At 44.5% G+C, this 21,710-nt stretch overlaps 1 protein-coding gene across 5 annotated transcripts in view; it reads left to right on the top strand.

Annotated features, from left to right (window-relative positions):
• Positions 1-21,710, top strand: part of AKAP12 (A-kinase anchoring protein 12) — a 105,699-nt gene that overhangs the window by 72,684 nt on the left and 11,305 nt on the right. The window contains exon 1 of one of the 5 annotated variants that reach the window (XM_070461659.1): positions 6,094-6,290. The exons of 2 other annotated variants lie outside the window; for them this stretch is intronic. In XM_070461659.1, coding sequence (XP_070317760.1) covers positions 6,263-6,290 — 28 coding nt within the window. In that variant the 5' untranslated portion in view covers positions 6,094-6,262. Of the gene's footprint in view, positions 1-6,093; positions 6,291-18,167; positions 18,221-20,120; positions 20,212-21,710 lie in introns of those variants that run through there. 2 more of the 5 variants (XM_070461660.1, XM_070461661.1) reach the window with 2 other exon arrangements.

Below are 21,710 nucleotides of genomic sequence, written 5' to 3'. Positions count from 1 at the left end.
GCTTTTCTTGTTGCGAAGGACAGGCTCTAGGCACACGAGCTTCAGTCGTTGCTACTCTATGGGGCTCAGTAGTTGAGATGCATGGGCTTAGTTGCTCCTTGGCATGTGGAATCTTCCTGGACCAGGGATCGAACCCATGTCCCCTGCATCAGCAGGCGAATTCTTTGGACCACCAGGGAAGCCCCAAGTCTGCCTTGCATTTTTAATGCAATCAGAGGTATCGCTGGAAGGTCCAAGGTCTGGCAGTGCAAAGCCCCTCTGCACAACCACCACAAGCTGGTTATCAAATGCGCTTGCCTTCTAACCGTGAGAGTAACGGAGCTTGTTGTAGATTTGTAGGAAAATATCAGGACAGAAATTGCCCATAATTCCACTATGGTTGGTTTTTGATAATTTTCTTTTTGGGCTCTTTTTTTGCTCATCCTCACTTACGTAAACATATTTTAGAAAGCAAAATCAAGATCATATTGAATATATAGTGTATATACTGAACAAAGAGGTGTTTGGCTTTCTATATCAATGTCAGCATTTCTTCATGTCATTAACTGCTTCAAACATGTTGTTTTGCAAGATAGTCCAATGAAGAGTTAAATAAACTGTTTTCCTAGTATTGGGACACTTAAGTTCTTTAAATATATTATACATCCCAAGCAGTTAAAATTTTCATATATAAATTTATACTTTGATTTGGTATAGCTAATAAAAGTAGAATTGCCAAGTCAAGAATATAAAAACATGTGAACTCAACAAGAGGAGAAATAAACTTATTCTATGTCACTTTTATTATTTGGATTGAGTTTTTCTTAATATTTAATTTCCCCTTGCCTGTGTGGGTTTTTTTTTTTTTTTTTTTTTTTGATAAATTGTCTTGTTAAGTGACTTTTAAATCCCCCTTAGCTTTTCTGTTGTATTACAATAGTCCCTTTGAGGAACTAGTCTTCAGATTATTTGTCTTGAGGATTTTGAATCAAAATAACCATGTCTACACAAACATGTCCAATTCAACTGGACCATAAAATTCAATTAGCTGGTATTTGCCTGTGTTCGTAGCAAAGGAGCAGAGAAGACTTGAAAATACACTGAACCCAGGAGAACCTGCCTGATGTCATTTAATTCAGTGTATAGTTTCATCTTCTTCATGGTTATTAGTTGGCAACAACTTCTAACTCAACCCGAGATGATCTTTGAAGCATTTTAAAGGAGCAACAGTGTGTAGAGACTCCTTTAGACTTCATCTGCCCTTTGCAGCCAGAGGAAAAGCAACCTCACTGGGTTTGGGTTTATTTTCCTCTGAATGTAAAGCCTGGGGTAAAAAGAAAAATGGAAGGAAGGATGATGGGGGTTAGGAGTGGGTTTGGGGTGAGTCCGAGTCTCTAGTTCCCGATGCTTGATCCCTGGGTCAGGAAGATCCCCTGGAGGAGGAAATGGCAACCTACTCCTGTGTTCTTGCCTGGAGAATCCCATGGACAGAGGAGCCTGACGGGCTATAGTCCATGGGGTCGCAGAGTTGGACATGACTGAATTGACTTAGCATGCATGCTCAAGTCCCTAGTTCCCGATTCTCACATGTAGGTTAAATGCCTCCCTGGAGGAAGTTAATGAACCTTGCATCTGTGCTGACCCTGGTGTCTTGGTCTCTGTCCTGATTGCAGCTTTTTGTCCACTTGTCCAGCCTCCCTGGACTGCGAGGCTTCCTGAGTTCTCATCCTGAGTCACTGCTTTGTGATGCTCATGCATCACACTATTTCTGCTATTTCCATCTTTGAATCCTCCCCACCTTGGGCTTCAAGGCCATTCTCTCCTTGATGGCCTCTAATCTCTGTCTATTCTCAGAGCTGTTCTCAGATTCGTCTTCCTTGGTGTTCCAGACCTTTGACTTCACCTGCCGCATTCCATTCGGATGATCTCAGAGATGTGAGTGCTGCCAACTTTTTCACTCCTTCCTCACCTTGGTCACCATGGTTTCCATTGATTTTACTTCTAGAGCATCTTTCTCATTGTCGTTGCTGCTCAGTTACTTTTTCTAGATCACGGTTCGAACTGTGTGACGCTAGCTCTGCGAAAACCTTCCATGGTTTCCTGCAGCCTCCAGAACTCAAACGAAATTCTTTTTTCTTAAAAAAAAAAAAAAAAAAAAAAAAAAAGGTTTCATATCATCCACACATCATTCAGGTGACCCATTTAAAGTATACATGTTTTTGGTTTTTAGTATATTCACAGAAACATTCACAGAACAACCATCAGCACAGTCAATTTTTGAACATTTTCATTTCATGGCCAAGAACCCTCATACCTGTTAGCAGCCTCTCTTTCCAGCTCTCTGGGTCTGAGTAACTGCTAGTCCACTTTCTGTCCTTATAGATGTGCCTGTTCCCGATGTAATTAAATATGTCAGCACACCAATGTACGAGGGTCCAGTTTCTTCTTTCTTTGTTATCTTCTTGGCCTTTTTGATTATAGCCATTCTAGGGAGTGTGAATTGGTATCTCATTGTGGTTTTGATTTGCATTTTCCTAATGGCTCATAACCTTGAGCATGTTTTCATGTGCTTGTTTTGTGTTTTCCTCCTTAGAGCAATGTCCATTCAGATCCTTTATCGTTTTTAAGATATATTTATTATCTTTGTCATGGTGCATGGACTTTCCAGTTGTGGGGTGCAGGCTCTCTAGCTGTGGCCCAAGAGTGGGATCTTAGTTCTCTGACCAGGAATTGAACCCAGGCCATGGCAATAAAAGAACCGAGTCTTAACCACAGGACCACCAGGGAATCCGGATCTTTTTTTTTTTTTAAATTTGGGTTATTTGTTATAAGGTTCTTAACATGTCATTCAGATCCCTTCATACTCTGGCCTCCAATGTAATATGTCTTGTCTCATCTCTAGTTATCACTTCTGTCCCTTCCTGCTCCCAGTCTCCCCAAGCTGACTCTGAGCCTGTGCCTGCCTGAAGTCACATCAGTTGTGTCTGACTCTTTGCGACCCCATGGACTGTAGCCCACCAGGCTCCTCTGTCCATGGGATTCTCCAGGCAAGAATACTGGAGTGGGTTGCCATTTCCTTCTCCAGGGGGTCTTCCCAACCCAGGGATCGAACCCTCGTCTCTTAAGTCTTGTGCGTTGGCAGGGTGGGTTCTTTACCACTAGCGCCACCCCAAAGCTACAAAGAACTCACTAATGCTCCCTAAATGGCCCATTCCTGCCTCTCTCCCATGCCGCCCCTCTGCAGGACTGCCTGCATCTGCTCGTCCTCAGGTTGGACTGCCCCCTCGAATCTCCCATCATTTCAGAGGCTAGCTCAGACGTTACCTGAGGTGGGCTACATTGAAGTGACCCCAGTTCTTCCCTTGGGTGTGTTTACCACCCAAGACTGAGGTCCCCACGGGTAAGGACAGTATCCAACTGTATCCCCAAGGACTTAGCACAATTAACGTGGAGCTAGAACTTGGTAAATATTTGTTGAATGAACCAGGAAGTTTGGGGAAAACATTTTTTTCCCCCCAACCATCCACTCATTTAGGATATTGGTAAACATTTTCCCATCATTTTTGCTTTTTGCTTTGGGTGATGATGTATTCCTCTAAAAATTCTGATGTAACAAAAAGAAGCAAATAAGGAATGGAAGTGATAACCAAAGAAGGTTGCCTGCATTGTACACTTACCTGGGCTCCAATCTTTATTCCAGCTTTTATCCTGATTGATGACTTTTCTGTGTAAATCCAAGACACACAGAGGCTTAGCGGGCAGCTGTGCCACATGCCCTGTCCTTGATTACTCTTTGAGGTGGAGATCCAACAAGGACTGTCTGCTGAGAGAGGTGACAGCTTGCCACACAATCTCTTGCTTGGCCTCCAGGTTTAAACTGCCTCTAAGAATATCAAGTCCTCTGTGTTGGTGTCTTCACCAATGTCATAAAAAGAAAAAAATAAAAAAGTTCAAGCACCAAAGCTGAATAGCAATACATTTACCTTTTTAACTGTTTTAAGTGGACCTTACATTTGTGATTTCTCTCCATCCCAGTGATGTTTCTTCCATCTAGATGATGCCTGTCCTGTTGTTAGAATTTGGACTTTTTATTCCAAAAAATTATGTTTCGCTATACTGCACACATACCGGAGGATCTTAGTTCCCTGACCAGGGATGGAACCCGTGCCTCCTGCAGTGGAAGTGCCAGGGAAATCCCAAAATTTGGAGTTTTAGAAAGGAGAGGAGCTGGTGACACAACCAAGCAAGTCAGAATCGACAGATCCATCTAGAAGTTTGACTGCCCTTGAGGTGGCGCCAGGTGATAGACATCTGCTGCCCCCAGCAGCTGGTGCTGAGAAGTGACCCAGCTGAGTCCTCAGCTCCCCGGGGAGCACAGGCGGGTGCACACGTTTTGGAAGCCTGTATGTATACCACTCATTTCTTGAGGCCCGCAGAGCAGCCCGCAGAGCTGGCTTTGTCCCTGATTTTGCACAACTAAGGGACTCTCCAGGTTTGGGGGTGGGGGGTAGCGGGGCGGGGTAGTAGGGGCGGGGAGCAGAAGAATGCAGAGCTGCTCTGACCCCTTGGCTACGAGGACTCTGGAGGGACAATAAGCACCAGCAACATTTCACACGCACCAGACGGACTGTAATTGAAGCAATTTGTGAACCAAAGTGAAGGCTCCTCTAGGGAAGATAAAGGGTTAGGAGGCTGCTCAGTGGCTTTCTGGGAATCAGCTCCCAGGCGTCAGGACCAGGCGCATCACTGCTGTTCCCAAGCGGACGTATGGCTAGGCTGGGTGTTCGCGGAAATGTAAGGGGGATGTCGGATCTAGAGAGAGGCAGAAAATGGTTTATTCAACGAGGTCTGATCGCCCGCAGCGGTGCCGCCTTAACCTTGCTCATTGCAGGCCTTATATAGTGCGTGGCGCCCCCTCGCGGCCAGAGGGAGCAACGACGTGTCATGCCTGCCTGCCTGCCTGTGCTTTTTGGATTTTTCTTGATAATTCTGTTCCCCTCCTCCCTCCTCTTTTTCTGTGCCCACTCTGGTCCACCCAAGTCCCCCACCTTTCTCCCTGGCCCTCGAGCAGCGATGAACAAGACCTTCACTGTCTGAAGAAAAAGTAAAACCTGTCTTTTGTTTACTTAGAGGGAGAGCCTGTACTAATGGGGTTAGACAGCCAAGGCATGAAGTGATAAAGAGGAAAAGGTTGGGGGAAAAAAGGGAAACAAACCCCAGGGGACCTAAACGAACCTATGCTAACATAAAATTAACATGGGAAATAATGTGTCAAAATCGTAAGAACCCTCCAACTTATCACTTACCCTGTGTCTTTATACAGAATAAATCTGAAATTGCATTGAAAAAAAGATTTTACAAATGTAGGGCTGCTTGAAAATTTCTGAGTTTTAAATATCGGCTCTGACTGATTTTCATGCTGTGTTAGCTAACTTATACCATTTTTTAAAAAAAGTAATGTTCAAATATTTGGGTTTTTTCTTTTTTTTTTTTTAAGTTGCCTTGATTAAGTGTTGAAGACACATGTTCGCCTTGTAACAGCCCTTCTCAGAGAGTTCAGGAAACAGGACAACTGAGGGTTGCCAACCCCAGATCAGTGCAGTGCGTGTGTGAAGCAGATGGTGAAAATATAAAATACTATAGGTGCTAAAAAGGGAACAGCATTTTTGCACCTCATCAGCCTCTAAACAAACATAAGGATATACAGAACACACTGTTTTTGTTTTTTTAATGGCGGTAGAATTTAATGTCTTTAAGTAATATTAAAAAACTGAGCCACAGAAGTTAATCGGTGCCAGGAATGAAGTAACGGTTTAGATAAAATGCTGCTGACTCTGGTCTTATTCATCCCAGCAACTCTGAAACCCTCCCCGGGTCTCTGCAGAGCCTTACTGACCACGAACAGAGGCCAGCTACGGGGAGGGTTCCTCTCCTTTAAAGCGAAACACATGACTCGGAACGCGGTGCCAAGTCCCCGGAGCGCAGGGCGGGCGGGCCAGCCCCCAGCCCCCCGGCCCGCCGGCCCGGATGGGTGGGTGGGTGGAGGGGTGGGTGGGTCCGCGTATAATTAGCCGGGGAAAGCAGCCTCAGTCCGCTTCTGGCTGCAGCTCCGACGGCATCTCTGGTTTTCCCTGGTCTTCCGAGGGTGGCCTGGCGCCCAGCTCTTTTCTGACCCCAGCGTAGGCTGCGGTGGGGGGCCGCTGGCAAGACCCCGTGCGGCTCCGGCCACCCGCCCTAGGAGGTCGAGGCTCGCCGCTCTCTCCGCTCCAAGGTGCGCTGTGCGATGATGCTGGGCGTCCTCACGATCACAGGTAAGGGAAAGGCTGGGTCTGCTATATATTCTGCCTCCGTGGCAGGTGGAGGAACCTGCGCTTGGCCTGGGGTGGGGGTGAGGGGTGGTGCAGGGCAACTGGCTCGACGCACCCTGATGGACACTTACTTCTCTCGCTGTGCTGACTTTTTGATCCTAAGAGCATTCACTCTTTGGCTCAGCAGGGCCAAGCAAACCCAGCGCTTTCTTCTTGCCCGTGCAGGAATCTTCCTGATGCCCAGGGGAGACCTGGAGTGTGTGTGTGTGTGTGTGTGTGTGTGTGTGTGTGTGTGTGAATCTTCCTGATGCCCAGGGGAGACCTGGAGTGTGTGTGTGTGTGTGTGTGTGTGTGTGTGTGTGTGTGTGTGAATCTTCCTGATGCCCAGGGGAGACCTGGAGTGTGTGTGTGTGTGTGTGTGTGTGTGTGTGTGTGAATCTTCCTGATGCCCAGGGGAGACCTGGAGTGTGTGTGTGTGTGTGTGTGTGTGTGTGTGTGTGTGAATCTTCCTGATGCCCAGGGGAGACCTGGAGTGTGTGTGTGTGTGTGTGTGTGTGTGTGTGTGAATCTTCCTGATGCCCAGGGGAGACCTGGAGTGTGTGTGTGTGTGTGTGTGTGTGTGTGTGTGTGTGAATCTTCCTGATGCCCAGGGGAGACCTGGAGTGTGTGTGTGTGTGTGTGTGTGTGTGTGTGTGTGTGTGTGTGTGTGAATCTTCCTGATGATCCTAAGAGCATTCACTCTTTGGCTCAGCAGGGCCAAGCAAACCCAGCGCTTTCTTCTTGCCCGTGCAGGAATCTTCCTGATGCCCAGGGGAGACCTGGAGTGTGTGTGTGTGTGTGTGTGTGTGTGTGTGTGTGTGTGAATCTTCCTGATGCCCAGGGGAGACCTGGAGTGTGTGTGTGTGTGTGTGTGTGTGTGTGTGAATCTTCCTGATGCCCAGGGGAGACCTGGAGTGTGTGTGTGTGTGTGTGTGTGTGTGTGTGTGTGTGTGTGTGTGTGTGAATCTTCCTGATGCCCAGGGGAGACCTGGAGTGTGTGTGTGTGTGTGTGTGTGTGTGTGTGTGTGAATCTTCCTGATGCCCAGGGGAGACCTGGAGTGTGTGTGTGTGTGTGTGTGTGTGTGTGTGTGTGAATCTTCCTGATGCCCAGGGGAGACCTGGAGTGTGTGTGTGTGTGTGTGTGTGTGTGTGTGTGTGTGTGAATCTTCCTGATGCCCAGGGGAGACCTGGAGTGTGTGTGTGTGTGTGTGTGTGTGTGTGTGTGTGTGTGTGTGTGAATCTTCCTGATGCCCAGGGGAGACCTGGAGTGTGTGTGTGTGTGTGTGTGTGTGTGTGTGTGTGAATCTTCCTGATGCCCAGGGGAGACCTGGAGTGTGTGTGTGTGTGTGTGTGTGTGTGTGTGAATCTTCCTGATGCCCAGGGGAGACCTGGAGTGTGTGTGTGTGTGTGTGTGTGTGTGTGTGTGTGTGTGAATCTTCCTGATGCCCAGGGGAGACCTGGAGTGTGTGTGTGTGTGTGTGTGTGTGTGTGTGTGTGTGTGAATCTTCCTGATGCCCAGGGGAGACCTGGAGAGAGAGAGAGAGAGAGAGTGAGAGAGTGTGTGTGTGTGTGTGTGTGTGTGTGTGTGTGTGTGTGTGTGTAAGGGATTGCACCTCTCAGCTTGGTGAAGGGAAAGGACAGCCCCACAGAAGATGCATGTTGGAGTGGGGTGAATTTGAACTTAAGATTGTCACAGCCTAACTGCCTGCTATAGTCATGAAAAAAAAAAAAAGTAAAATTCTTGTTGAGAAATTGCAGTATTTGACATTTTGACCTGCTTATTAGAACTTTCAATGAAGGATCATTTAGGGGACTACAATGTTAGCTCTGGTTTATGTGGTGGTTTCAATAAAGCCATAGTTACTATAAAATTAGTGACAAAGCTTGCTTTCTAGAAATCTGGCTGTGAATGTGAATGATAATATTTCATAGCCATCTCTAGCAAATAAGTTACAGATATAAAACTTTTGGAACGTACTCAGGACTCCTCTAACTTGTCATTTGATCTTTTCGTGCAGTTCCACTGTAGCTTCGGTCCTTAGGAATCTGCCTGTTTCCTCCCCCTTTCTGCCTTTTCTCCTCTCTTCAAAAATTTAAACTCCATCTGCTAATTTAGGTTTATAAGATCAGCTCCTCTCTAAACATTTGAGATCACTGCTCTCCAAATATGTGTTTTCTTAAAAGCACAGTGTAGCATTTCTAGGACTTACAATTTTTCTCAATGCAATTGGCTCTGCAAAGCCTTGTCCTCCTCTGGAATTTGAAATGAATGTGAAAGTTGAGTGAAACAAAAAAATACCTTTCACTTCCTATAGATTAGCTTGTTTACTTTGAGATTTCCTTAACATTCCTTCCCTGAGTTAACTCAACTAGCCTTTCTACCCTTTAACTCGTGTGAAAATTTACCTGATGCTTAAAAAAATTTTTCTTAATTGTTAGACTATGCAACATTTGAAAATAAAAAACGCAGAATTCATTTTTTTCCCAGATCATTAACTTTTCTGTGAATGAGATATAAAAATGCTCAACCCTGGGTAGGGCTGCCTGGGAGAGCAGTTTGTGGGGTGTCACAGCCGGAGGTGGGGTTTCTATGCTCATGACTTTTTCTGGGTGCTTTTTGTGTATAGTACCATTTTTATCATATTCACTATTTGATGAATTTATCACATGTTGAGTTTCCTATGGGGAAGAAATGTCCTTTTTAGCAAAAATTGAGTTCGCCACCAGCTTGGGATGCTTGTGAAGTGAAAGTCACTCAGTCGTGTCCGACTCTTTGTGACCCATGGACTGTAGCCCACCAGACTCCTCTGTCCTTGGAATTCTCCAGGCAAGAATCCTGGAGTGGGTGATGCTTGAGGGGGCTTTAAAAAATTGGTTCAGATAATCCTAATGGAATGCTAAATGTTGGAAAGGCTGTCTGATTTTTAGAGCAACTTTAGGTAGCAGGGTTGATTGCTTCCTGAGTTTTACTTTAATTACAATGTTGATATGAAGGATGTGACAAAATATGGTACTTTTTCCTGGTTAAAACAAAGTATGCAGAAAATCTTAAACTCCAAAGTTTAATCAAAACAAATAACCATTTTATAGTAGAAGTGAAAATTAAAAAGGAATTTTAGCTGTCTTCTTAAAAATATTGTATTTATTTATGTATTTTTGGCAGTGCTGGGTCTTCCTTGCTCTGATGGCTTGGATTTTCTCTAGTTGGGGCGAGTAGGGGCTACTCTCTGGTTGCGGTGTGCGGGCTTTTCAGTTCGGTAGCTTCTCTTTTTGTGCGGGTCCTGGGCTCTAGAGCACAGACTCAATAGTTGCGGCACACAGGCTTAGTCGCTCCTTGGCCTGTGGGATCTTCCCAGATCAGGGATGGAGCCCATGTCTCCTGCATTGGCAGGCAGATTCTTTATCACCCAGCCACCAGGGAAGCCCCCTGTCTTTTTTTTCTCCCCTCTGCAAGTTATTCTACTGAGGAAGATTTACAATCAGTATTCTTTAAATAGCTGGTTAGAATCTTGAAAAGCAATGTACTTTTAAAATTAGCATTCAGGATTGATTGACTATCCAAAGGTTTCTTGTCATTTAGGCATTGCTCATTTAAATCATGTAGGAGAAAGTTACTCTTGGCTTCTTTAGTGAGATGGCCTTAACGTGAGAATGTATTTCAATTTCACAATTAATAGGAATTGGGCAAGACTGATGACATTTTTAATAGGAATTGAACAGGTTTGATGACATTTTTGTAGAACAGCTTAGGAATGAGTTTTCATTTTGTAAGGGAGGGGAAAGCTGTCACCTGATACTGACCATTATTGTCCTCTCCCCAGACCTTGTGCACACACCCTCCTGAAATGAATACAACAAACTTTGAAGCAGGAGATGATTGATTTTTCACATCACATGCTATTGCCTTTCCTGAAGTCTTTCTCTCACATTGTGTTAGCAGTGGCCTTAGTTTAAAAAAGTAGAAAATAGAGACCTCCCTAGGGGTCAAGTGGTTAACACTCCATGCTCCCAATGCAAGGGGCATGGGTTCGAGTCCCAGTCAAGGAACTAAGATCCCACTTGCCATGTGGCATGACCAAGAAAATGAAATTTAAAAACAAATACTAGAAAATAAGTAATTGAACATGACGATGATGAAAGAGGTATCTTGTTTCCACCCATATATCAGTGATATGGTAGCAAAAAAGAAAAAAGGACTGTTTTGAATTAGGAAAATATCTTTCCTGCTTTCCCTAACTCACACACATTATTGAGACTAAATGGAGAATATCATGAGGAATTAGGGCAACAATATTCTTGATCTCTAGAGTGGGATGACTTCTCCAATATCACACCAGCTCTAGATTATTGGTAATGCATCTTTATGCAAATCATTTTATGGGATTAAAAAATACCCACCCACCCACCCCCACGGCTGCTTCTCTCTGCCGAGGGACTTGTGAGACATGAAATTAATTACCTCATAACTCTGGCTGGGTAACTGCCTTGTACTGAGTACCCACTCTAGTGGCTATGATCATTATTTCCCACAATAGTCCTGCAAAAGGTGGTTACCTAATAATCCCCTTTTTATCATGAAAAATCATTTTCTCTTGGTGTTCCCAGCTACTAAGAAGCACAGCTGTGGAGTCATTTTTAAAGGACCTCTTCCTCTCGTAAAGGATGCTGACACTGGTTTTGCGGTGTGCACAATTTCACACGCTGGCTCAGATGTGAAAGGGGCAGGGAACGTCAGTATCCAGGCCTGTATGCTCTTATACTGGCCTTTGCTTCTGAGTTTTAAACCCAGTTACACATCTCCCGGAGGCTTCTGTGGTTGATGAGCATTAGAACGAGGGGAGTTGGTTCCGTGTGTAAGATATAAGGGATGGATTTAGAATGCGGTGAATTCCTGGAGAAATTCCAGGACAATGCTGCAAATCGTGGGGGAAAGCTAACCAGTTCCAGATGTCACAGCAAGCAGTCCTGAAGTGCTCGGGGACTGAACAGAGCTGGTTATACTAACCCCCCCCCCCCAAAAAAAAATCGATGTTATAACTGTATTCAAGATGCACTTTTCCTTTGACAAACATAGTTAAGTTTGGATAAAAACATTAACATTTTGTAATCTATAATATGACATATTCCTTAAAAGTCTTTTATTTCTTTTAAACCTCTGAAATAAAAGAAAATAAGTCATATTTTCATCACTTAATCACTTGAGTATTTGGAAGAGTAAGGAAAGAAAGTCGATCTTGCAGATTTTGGACTCACAACTGGTTCTTGCATTTTGTGGAGATTGGGGTGGGGAGGTGTCTGTGTGGGGATCAGGGCATGGGACTGGATCTTTAAACCTTTTGGGATCAAGGACCCTTTGGGTCTTGGGCAGGTGGGGGATTATATTTTTCACAAGGAAAATGTGTGTTTGTTCATACTCATCATAGACCTCTTGTGAATGATTTTATAAATTGGGATTGACTGGATATTTATCAGCAGATAAACACAATTTGGTAGAAGATGACACCAAAATAGGAAAAGCTTTGACAATTCTCTGCCAAAGTTGAATTTCTATCCAGGAAATGCTTTCAAAAATTTGGGTTTCTTTTGACATTACTAAAGATACAACTGTTCATATATTTTCAAATTTATTTCACTTCACTAGTGTTCAGTCGCCTTTTCTTTTAAGCCTTGGAAGGGTTTGTTAAACTGTTCAAAATATTAAGCAACTCAGATTATTATTGTCACAGATTTGAAGTATTGTCCTATAAAGTAGTAACTGAGGCTAGTTTATACTTTTAAAAATTAAAATGTAGTGGCAGAAGGATGTACTACCAGCTGTCTCTTTTCTTTTCCATTTCACTTTCCACACTGTTTTCTTTAAGGAGATCTTTCATTAGTCTTAGAAAAACATAGCAACAAACAAAAAGCTTACTCAGAGTCTTTGTTCTGACAAGACAACTTCAGAAACTGTACTATCACTTCACCTGGGACCTCCCATTATCCTCCCTGCATCTATAAAGCTATACATTCACCCTAAGGAAGCCTCTCCTAGGTCATATGCAGAGGTGTCTCAGATGGTAAAGAATCTGCCTGCAATGCAGAATACCCAGGTTCGATCTCTGGGTTGGGAAGCTCCCCTGGAGAAGGAAATGGTGTTCTTGCCTGGAGAATCCCATGGACAGAGGAGCTTAGTGAGCTACAGTCTATGCGGTCGCAATGAGTCAGACATGACTGAGCGACTAACGCTTTCAAATGAGTTAAAGCACTTTCTACATCATTTTTTAAATCATCTTTTTCTTTTCCAAGTAATGTTTCCAGCATATTGACACTGTCTCATAAAGGCATATGACTAGAATCTTCTCCCAGAAAAGAATAGAAATATTTTATTTTTATGCTGATGTTTACTTAAGAATCAAGACTTGAATGATGTTGCTTCCCCAAATGGCTTTAGTGGAAAACACGTTGACCCACACCATATACCTGGTAAGACTGTGTTTAGCATGCTCCTTATCAGTGTGTGGACCCCTGTGATGACTATAGTCTTTCCTCACCCTTTGAAGTGACTGCAGTGGGACCAGTGATGGGCAGGACCCCATGAAGATGAAAGTATCTCCCTGGTCCTGCCTCCCAGAGCCCTTCCCCGATGACACTCAGACCAACTCCTTTTCCCAACCTTTTGACCATCTTTGATGCCCAGTGAGAATGTAGAGTTTCTAGGTGAACCGTAGCATCACCGAATATGTGAGCGCCTTATTTGGACTTTATGGGCATTCAAGAGACTTGCAGTATTAACAGCAGTGTTCTGCAAAATGGCTGGATAATTCAGCGTTCCACAGGAGAGACAGTTATGCATTGTATCAGAAAGGCTCAGCCTAAAACCAGTTATCCTGTGGAAGGACTTTTTGGGTACCAAGAAAGTACATTTCCAAATCAATGGTGCTTAGATAATCAAGCCTTTTTTATTTTCCTCTTCCTATCCCATTGGACAAATCTTAAGGCAGACCGTAATTCCAGAGGGAGCTGATGTCAAATTAGAGCAGGAGAGAACTTCCCTTGTGGTCTAATGGTTAAGGATCTGCCTGCCAATGCAGGGGAAATGGCTTCGATCCCTGATCCAGAAAGATCCCATGTGCTAGGGAGCAGCTAAGCCCCAGTGCCACGACTACTGAAGCTGGGCTCTGCAACCAGAGAAAGCCAATGCCCAGGAAGGAAGACCCAGTGCAACCAAAAAATAAATTCAAAAAAATTAGAGCAGAGGAGATTTTGAAGTCATTGAATGTATTATTGGGGTGGGAAGGAATTGTGTTGAAATGAAATGCTCGTTAGTGTGATCGTGAGTAGATTCTGCCATGCTGTGTCCAAATAGGTGGACACTGGGTCTTTCTTGGAAGCCACCACCCCCCACCCCCAGCCCTGCCTCCATCACAATCTGCCTCCTGTCACTCACCAGCTTCCCGGCCTCCCAAGAGCAAACCTGCTGGCTTGGTCCCTTCTCTCTGCCACCCCACATTTTTTGGCTATTCTTTTATGTGTATAACAGCCACCTGGTTTGCTGACCAAGCTAAGATCTTTAACTCACTCAGAAGCTGCATGCTGACTAGAAGTGTTTCTCATAGAAACGCCTTTGAGGAGCTTTCTGCTAAGGACATACTGGAAGGAGGGCGGGACGTCTGGGTCTCCCAGCCTCCACCTTCAGCCTGAACCTGGGAACTGTGAGGTGATGCTGCTGGATACTGTGTGGAGTTGGGGGCTGGGAAAGCAGGGAGGGTGGGGAAGGGAGGTCCACACAGAAAGAAAGGCTCGGTCACGTATGATCCTTCACTTGGTCCAAAATGGGTTAGAAAGATCTAGATCATTTCATGGTGCAAATAAAAAGAACAGGTAGGGAGTTAACTCAGAACGCCCGTTTTTCCCCTCGAAGTCTTTGTGTCGGGAGTTAAAGAGATAAAAACAGATGCGATGTGGCATTCGACTTTGCAGAACTTCAAAGAGCAGCTAAACGTATTTCCATAGCATCTTATGGTCTTTTTTTTTTTTTTTTTTTAATTTTTTTTTAATTTTTTTTTTTTTGCATCTTATGGTCTTGAAGGTCTAGGAGTGTCTCAAGGCTACCGGTTCTGCTGCTCACGACTGCCCTCTTCTGTTCAAAAGCTCCTTCCTGGGTTTGGACAATGATTTTATACACATGAGTGCAGTAAGGAAAAATGGAACCAACAGAAATTGTCTAAAAACAAGGAGACATAAAAATAAATTATGCAACCATTTGAAGACTATTACATAATTTATCCAGAAGAAGATAAAGATATTAATAGCCATTATCACTGGACATTCCCTCGTGGCTAAGGTAATGAGCCACCATTCCCTGGTGGTAAAGAATCTGCCTGCAATGTGGAAGACCCGGGTTCGATCCCTGGTCAGGAAGATCCCCTGGAGAAGGGAATGGCAACCCACTCCAGTATTCCCACCTGGAGAATTCCATGGACTCGGGAGCCTGGCGGGCTTCAGTCTGTGGGGTTGCAAAGAGTCGGACACGACTGAGCGACTGACACTTTCAACACTTAACTGCTGGACATTGTCTTTATGGGTGTTATTCCCAATTTTCTGTATTTTTAAATCTTCAACAATTTATATAGATGACTGTTGGGATTGGTAAAAAAAAGTAATTAAACCTTCTGTACTGAGGAAAACAGTCAAGCAAAAATTTTAAAAAAGCCATTCTAATGGCTTTTGTTTTGTTTTTATTATAGACAGCCAACTGAGTGTTTTACCCTCCTAACTAGCCTTTGAAGGGAATGGCTCAGGGCACCCATGTTATAGGTGAGGACACAGGACAGAAACTTCAAGAATTGTGCCCAATGATCCAGTGCAGCTGAAATGCAAACACCAGTCTGTGAACTTCTGGTCTTTGCTCTCCATCCTTTCTACCTGAATTCTGTCTCTTCTTTGCGGGATGGGAGAAGAATTTGGCTGTTACTTAGTCATTGACAAAAATTTGTATTATGGTATATTGTGTGAGGCAAGGAGCCAGAGTGTGAATCATTACCCTCTCCATTTTTGTTGTTCTATTTTTATTAGTCATCTGCACTTGTTTATTCTTCTAATGGTTTAAAACAACTTCAAACCTTAGAGAAAGTAACAAAATTAAAAATAGCTCAGGGCACATCATGTACCTTTTACCTAAATTTACCCCTTAACATTTTGTCTCATTTGCTTCATTATTTACTCTGTTGGTCTATGTTGGAAAACAAAATTTAAAAAAAAAAATGCATACAGCAGCTTCCCTGGCTCAATGGTAAAGAATCCACCTGCCAACACAGGAGACACGAGTTCGATCCCTGATCCAGGAGGATCTCACATGCCTTGGAGCAACTCAGACTGCAAGCCATAACTAGTGAGCCTGTGCCCTGAAACAAGAGAACCACAGAGAGAAGCCCTCACAGCAACTAGAGAAAGGTTTTCACAGCAATGAAGACCCAGCAAACAAACAAACAAAAAAACCAGCATACAAGGACTTCCCTGGTATTCCAGTGGTTAAGACTCTGAGCTCCCAATGCAGATGACCCAGGTTCGATCCCTAGTCAGGGAACTAGATTCCACATGCCACAACTAAGGATCCCACATGCTGCAACTAAGACCCAGAGCAGCCAGATAAATAGTTTTTTAAAAGCAGCATCCAGGTTCCTGTTATGTCTTACGTAGGCATGAGATGTGAAGCTTTCTGAACCATCTGAGGGTAAGTTACACACATCAAGATCCTCACTCCTAAATGCTTCAGTGTGTATTTCCTAAGAATAGAGATATTTCCTGTAGTAAGCATAATACCGTTATCAATGCCGGATATTTGCATTGTCACAAGACTTTTATGTAGTCTGCCATTCTTTTCCAGTCTTGTCAGTTATTTAATAATGCCCCCTTTGGCATTCTCCACTTACATTACAAAATCCAGCCTCAGGTATTATGTCATAATCTCTTTAGCCTCTTTTAATCTGGAACATTTGTGTAACCTTTGTCTTTTGGATATTGACATGTTCAAAGCATGTAGTTCTCCTCCCATTTCTACCACCCTCCTCATTTTATGTTTGTTATCTTACTTGAATTTAGGTTGTGCATCCTTCGCCACAGGTGACATTGTGTGGCCCTCAGGGCATTGTAGACAGTGTCCACCTGTCCCTCATAGGTTGATGTTAAGTGGTCCGATTTCTCCACCCTTCCAACTATTAGGCATGTAAATATCCTGCCTAACTCTCCCCACCCCGCCCCTCCGTTTAGCACCCACTGATTCTTCCTTTATCTGGTCTTTACCTTGACAAAGTGACAAAATGATGGTTAAGTGATCTTTAAATTTTTTTTTTTATTGAAGTAGGAGTTGATGTACAAGATGACATAAATTACAGGTGTGCTCAGGTGATCTTTTGAACCATTATCTGTGTTAGAAGAGTCAGTAGGATATATGTGTTCTTTCTTTTTTAAACCATGACCCTAACCATGAAAAAAACTGCTTATTATTCTGAAATAGAATTTGAACTGCTGTCCACATCAGACATACAGCAGTAGTTTCTTTAGATGTTGGCATGTCTAAATACTTTCTCTTATCATAAGTGGCATCTATAAATTATAACACAGTGACATATGGAGAATAAGAATTTTAATGCTTTGAAAGTTCATGGGATTTATTTTTCTTTTGAAAAGACTAAATACATAAATAAAAAGACAAACTCTGGGGACCTCCCTAGTGGTCCAGTGGCTAAGACTCCATGTTCCCAACGCTGGGTACTGGGGTTTGATCCTTGGTCAGGGAACTCATCCCACATGCTGAAACTGAGTTTTCATGCCAAAACTGGGAAAAAAAAAAAAAAGAGAGAGAGAGAGAAATTTTATTTAATATTTTGTAAAAGATGGACTTTATTTCTTAGAGCAGTTTTAGGTTCACAGCAGTGATAAGTGGAAAGTACAGAGAGTATCTATACACTCCTTATCCCCCACCCAAGCAGTCTCTCCCGTTGTCAATGTCCCTCACCAGAGTGGGACATTTGTTACCATCCTCGGCCTGCTTGGCATCATCACCACTCAGAGTCCTTCATTTACATTAAGGTTCTCTCTTGGTGTGTCCATTCTGTGGGTTTGAACAAATATATAATAAAATGCATCTACCATTGGAAGTACTGATGCTGAAGCTGAAACTCCAATACTTTGGCCACCTCATGCGAAGAGTTGGCTCATTGGAAAAGACTCTGATGCTGGGAGGGATTGGGGGCAGGAGGAGAAGGGGACGACAGAGGATGAGATGGCTGGATGGCATCACCGACCAAATGGACATGAGTTTGAGTAAAGTCTGGGAGTTGGTGATGGACAGGGAGGCCTGGCATGCTGTGGTCCATGGGTCTGCGAAGAGTCAGACACCATTGAGTGACTGAACTGAACCACCAAACCAACCCATGCAGGGATGCCTGCCACGCCCCGGGCCTCTGTTAGGCAGTGTGGGTTTTGTATCAACTACTGGAAGGCATATAGTATGGATAAGAGAGAGGGGCGGTTCAGGAATGCAGTGGCAGTGAGGTTTGGGCGCCTCTGGCCGGGGAGATCTGGCGGATTTTCGGTGTGTGTGCTTGAACTCAAGTTTTGAGTGTTGAACTCAACACTCAAGTTTTGAGTGTTCTTTGCTTGGAGGAGGGACCCCGGGTGTGGGTGATTGATGGTCAGGGCCCCTCGCAGGCTTGCGAGGAGGCGGCGCCCTCTGTGACGCGCGAGGCGGTCCCCAGGGGGCGCGCTCGTCAGCGGCGCGGCCCGGGGACGGCCGCCAGTCTCCATCCAGCGATGGGGCAGCCGGGGGCAGACGGCTGGACCTCCGGGGCCTCTGTCGGGCTGCCCCTGCCGGCCGGCGGCGCGCGCCATGCCCTGGTGGGGCAGCCTCTGCTGTGAGTAGCGCGTGCCCCCCCGTCCCCAGTGGCGGTTCTCCCGGCGTCGGGCGGGCGGGATCGCGTGGAGCGCCCCTCGACGTGTCGGTTGGAGCGCGCAGTGGTGGTGGTGGAGGCGGTGGTGTGAAAAAGGGACACCCCAGGATGCCTGCATGCCCAGGGCTGCAGAACCGTCTTCTCGGCTCCATTGGGTTTGCTGAGGCCCCCGAGGGGCAGGGCTTCCCCTGGGGCCTGTGGAACAGGCGCCCAAACCCACAGCCGGCATCTAAATTGGAGAGTGAAAAACACCCGCAGCGTGAGGGAGGCCCCAGGCTGCATGCAGGTGGCTTCTTGCCAGAAAGGGGCGCCTCCAGGAAGACAAAGACATAGTCTTTGGTGGTCAAGGTTGGGATAAAGATTGTGCGGCGTGGGGTCCCCTGGAGAGGTCTTTGTCCTGGAGGTGGGCGGGAGGTGAGGTAGAATAGGATACAGGCTGCTGCTGCTGCTAAGTTGCTTCGGTTGTGACCGACTCTGTGCGACCCCATAGACGGCAGCCCACCAGGCTCCCCCGTCCCTGGGATTCTCCAGGCAAGAACGCTGGAATTGGGTTGCCATTTCCTTCTCCAATACATGAAAGTGAAAAGTGAAAGTGAAGTCGCTCAGTCCTATCCAACTCTTAGTGACCCCATGGACTGCAGCCTACCAGGCTCCTCCGTCCATGGGATTTTCCAGGCAAGAGTACTGGAGTGGGGTGCCATTGCCTTCTCTGAGGATACAGGCCTCCCCCCACAAAAAAATAACACAAGTTGCTCCCACTGGAGAGCCTGGAGGCAGCTGAGCGAACCTGGGGGTGCTGAACAGGATGGAGAGGACCTCGCCACTTGGGCTGCAGCCCATGGAGTGATGGCTGAGAAATACCAAAGGAGCTTGTGAAAATGGATCTAGGTTTCACTCCCCGTTGAGTGGGCAGCCACGTGGTCGCACGTGGTTTGAGTCTGGTTTGAGTCTGAATCACAAGCCTGAGATCAAAGTTGGCTTATTTTTTACTGGAATATAGTTGATTTACAATGTTGTGTTAGTTTCAGATGTACAGCCAAGCAAATCAATTATATACATACATGTATCCAATAAAGTTTTTTTTTTTTTAAGTTGGCTTATGTATTAGAACATAATTGAAGCAGACTTGGCTGGCAGGCTGGGTAGTTAAGATTATCCTATAGGTCCTGGAGTCCTTAGGGAATTTTGAAACCTTACCTTCCTGATGTGATCAAAGAGGGGTAGTTTCGGGAAGGGGCCTCTCTGTAAGGACTGTACAGGTCCGGCTGGTGAGGAAGACAAGTGCAGTTGGGTTTGTCCAGCCTCCTGCACAAAGCACAGAGGTTCCATCTGGGTCCGCAGGGGTCCTGCCCAATCTGAAAGATTGTTCTGACAATAGTAGTTCCTAGGATCACTTAGGTCAAAAGAGACTGCAGACCAGTTAGGATTTTTAAAAATTTTCCTGTGATCCTAAATACTCTTCTTTTTTAATGGGCTCAGCCATATATCACTCTAACAAGAACATGTGAATATTGCTAGGCTATAACAGAACCTTCAATAGAGATTTTGTTCTGCCAGTTGGCCGCTATTATTCTTTGTCCCCCCAAGTTTTGACTGTAAACATTCCAGTCATCCCAGAGTTTTATAAGAGGTGTTTCGGATTGAAATGCAGATTAGAAGCATGGAATGGGGAAGTAGGGCAGAAATGATATGTATGACACCTGCTGTCTCCCACTTTGTTAGCAGTGTCTCTGCATTTTTTAATGGTTTCTGGAGAGGTTACTTAATATTTTTACCTCACTCTTGCTGGCAGGAAGGTTATATGTGCGTGTGTTACTAGTAAAATTATGGTAGAATAGAGTTTATTATTGGGGTTTGACTTTTTCCTCCAGTATATTTCCAGTGATACCATCCACCTTTTAAAAAAAGGTCACATCTCTTGTGCTGCATTCAAAGCGTTTGCAGAAAGTTCTCTTGTGAGTATGCTTTTATAATTGGGAAAATTTGTATAGTAGTTCATGGAAATCCACTTAATGTCAAGAATTTTTAGACTTAACAGCTGGTTTATAACAGGAACAAATGAAAACTTAGAGCATTTTCTTCTTATTTCAGAAAATTATACATACTTTTAAAAAAATAATGGGGAGAGAGTGTTCCTAGAAGATTCTGACTTAAAAGAATGTCAGGGTTGGATATACTGGACAGTGTCACATATGTCTGGATTTTTCTCTCTTGGGATATTTGCCTTAATGTTTAATGTGGGCTGTAATTTTTCTTTTATAGTTTATAAATTCTAGAGTTGGTCACAAATGATTCAAAGTGATTTTTTATCACCCAGGGAGCTTCCCCCCCAAATTTACTTATGAAAAAATTTCAAGCTATGAAAGAGTTGAAAGAAATGTGACTATTACATATGTATATTTATTTAGAGTCTATAATTGACATTTCCCTTCTTGCCTAATGACACAGTTCTCCAACTATCCATCCCTCCATCCATTCATGAATCCATCCTACTTTTTGTTTTTAATAATTTTATTTATTTTTTGGGTCTTTGATGCATGGGCTTTTCTTTAGTTGCAGCAAGTGGGGCTATTCTCTATTTGCGGTGCATGGGCATCTTGTTGTGGTGGCTTCTTTTTATGGAGCATGGGCTCCAGGGCACCAGCTTCAGTTGTTGAGGTTCCAGGGCTCCGCAGTTGCAGTTCCCAGGCTCTAGAGCACAGACTCAATAGTTTAGGCACACCGGCTTGGTTGCTCCGTGGCCTGTGGGCTGTTCCCAAACCAAGGATCAAACCTGTGTCTCCTGCACTGGCTGGCAGATTCTTTACCCCTGAGCCCCAGGGAAACCCGCATCTTAACTTCTTTTTTATGCATTTCAAAGTAAGTTGCAGGCACCAGTATGCTTCACTCCTAAACACTTCAAGCATGCATGTCATTAACTAGAGTTTAGGATTTCTTTCTTTTTTTTTTTTTAGGATTTGTTTCTTAAAAGGAAAAAGTGCCCTTTAAGAAGAACACTTGAAATTAATCAAATTCCTTTGTCTTCCTAAAATGTCTATCTAAAATGTTCAGTTTGGGGAGTTCCCTGGTGGCCTAGAGTTTGGGATCCAGGCTTTCATTGCCTTGTCCTAGGTTCAGTACCTGGTTGGGGAACTGAGATCCTGCCTGTGTGGTGCAGCAAAAAAAGAAAAAAAAATTATTTTAATTGATAAGATGTTCAGTTTGGTTTTATTTTTATTTTTTTTAATGCTACTTTAGATGCTGACTGATATCAATTAGAAAAAATGAGAATTGCCTGATTCTCAAAACTCTTACAGACAACTGTGGGACTGTCACAAGGCCCCACCCACCCCTGTGGTGCGTGGTTAGGGCTAGGGCACCTCCTCGGTATCTCTCCTTCCTCTCAGAAGCAGCAGCAGCCTAGATGGTCACGGGTTTTATCTGCGACTATCCAAAAAACCTGGTCATGTTAGAA

The sequence above is a fragment of the Odocoileus virginianus genome, chromosome 34, assembly GCF_023699985.2.
Source record: "Odocoileus virginianus isolate 20LAN1187 ecotype Illinois chromosome 34, Ovbor_1.2, whole genome shotgun sequence".
Lineage (NCBI taxonomy): Eukaryota > Metazoa > Chordata > Mammalia > Artiodactyla > Cervidae > Odocoileus > Odocoileus virginianus.
Note: the sequence above shows the minus strand (reverse complement) of the source record. Positions and strands in the feature narration are given on the sequence as shown.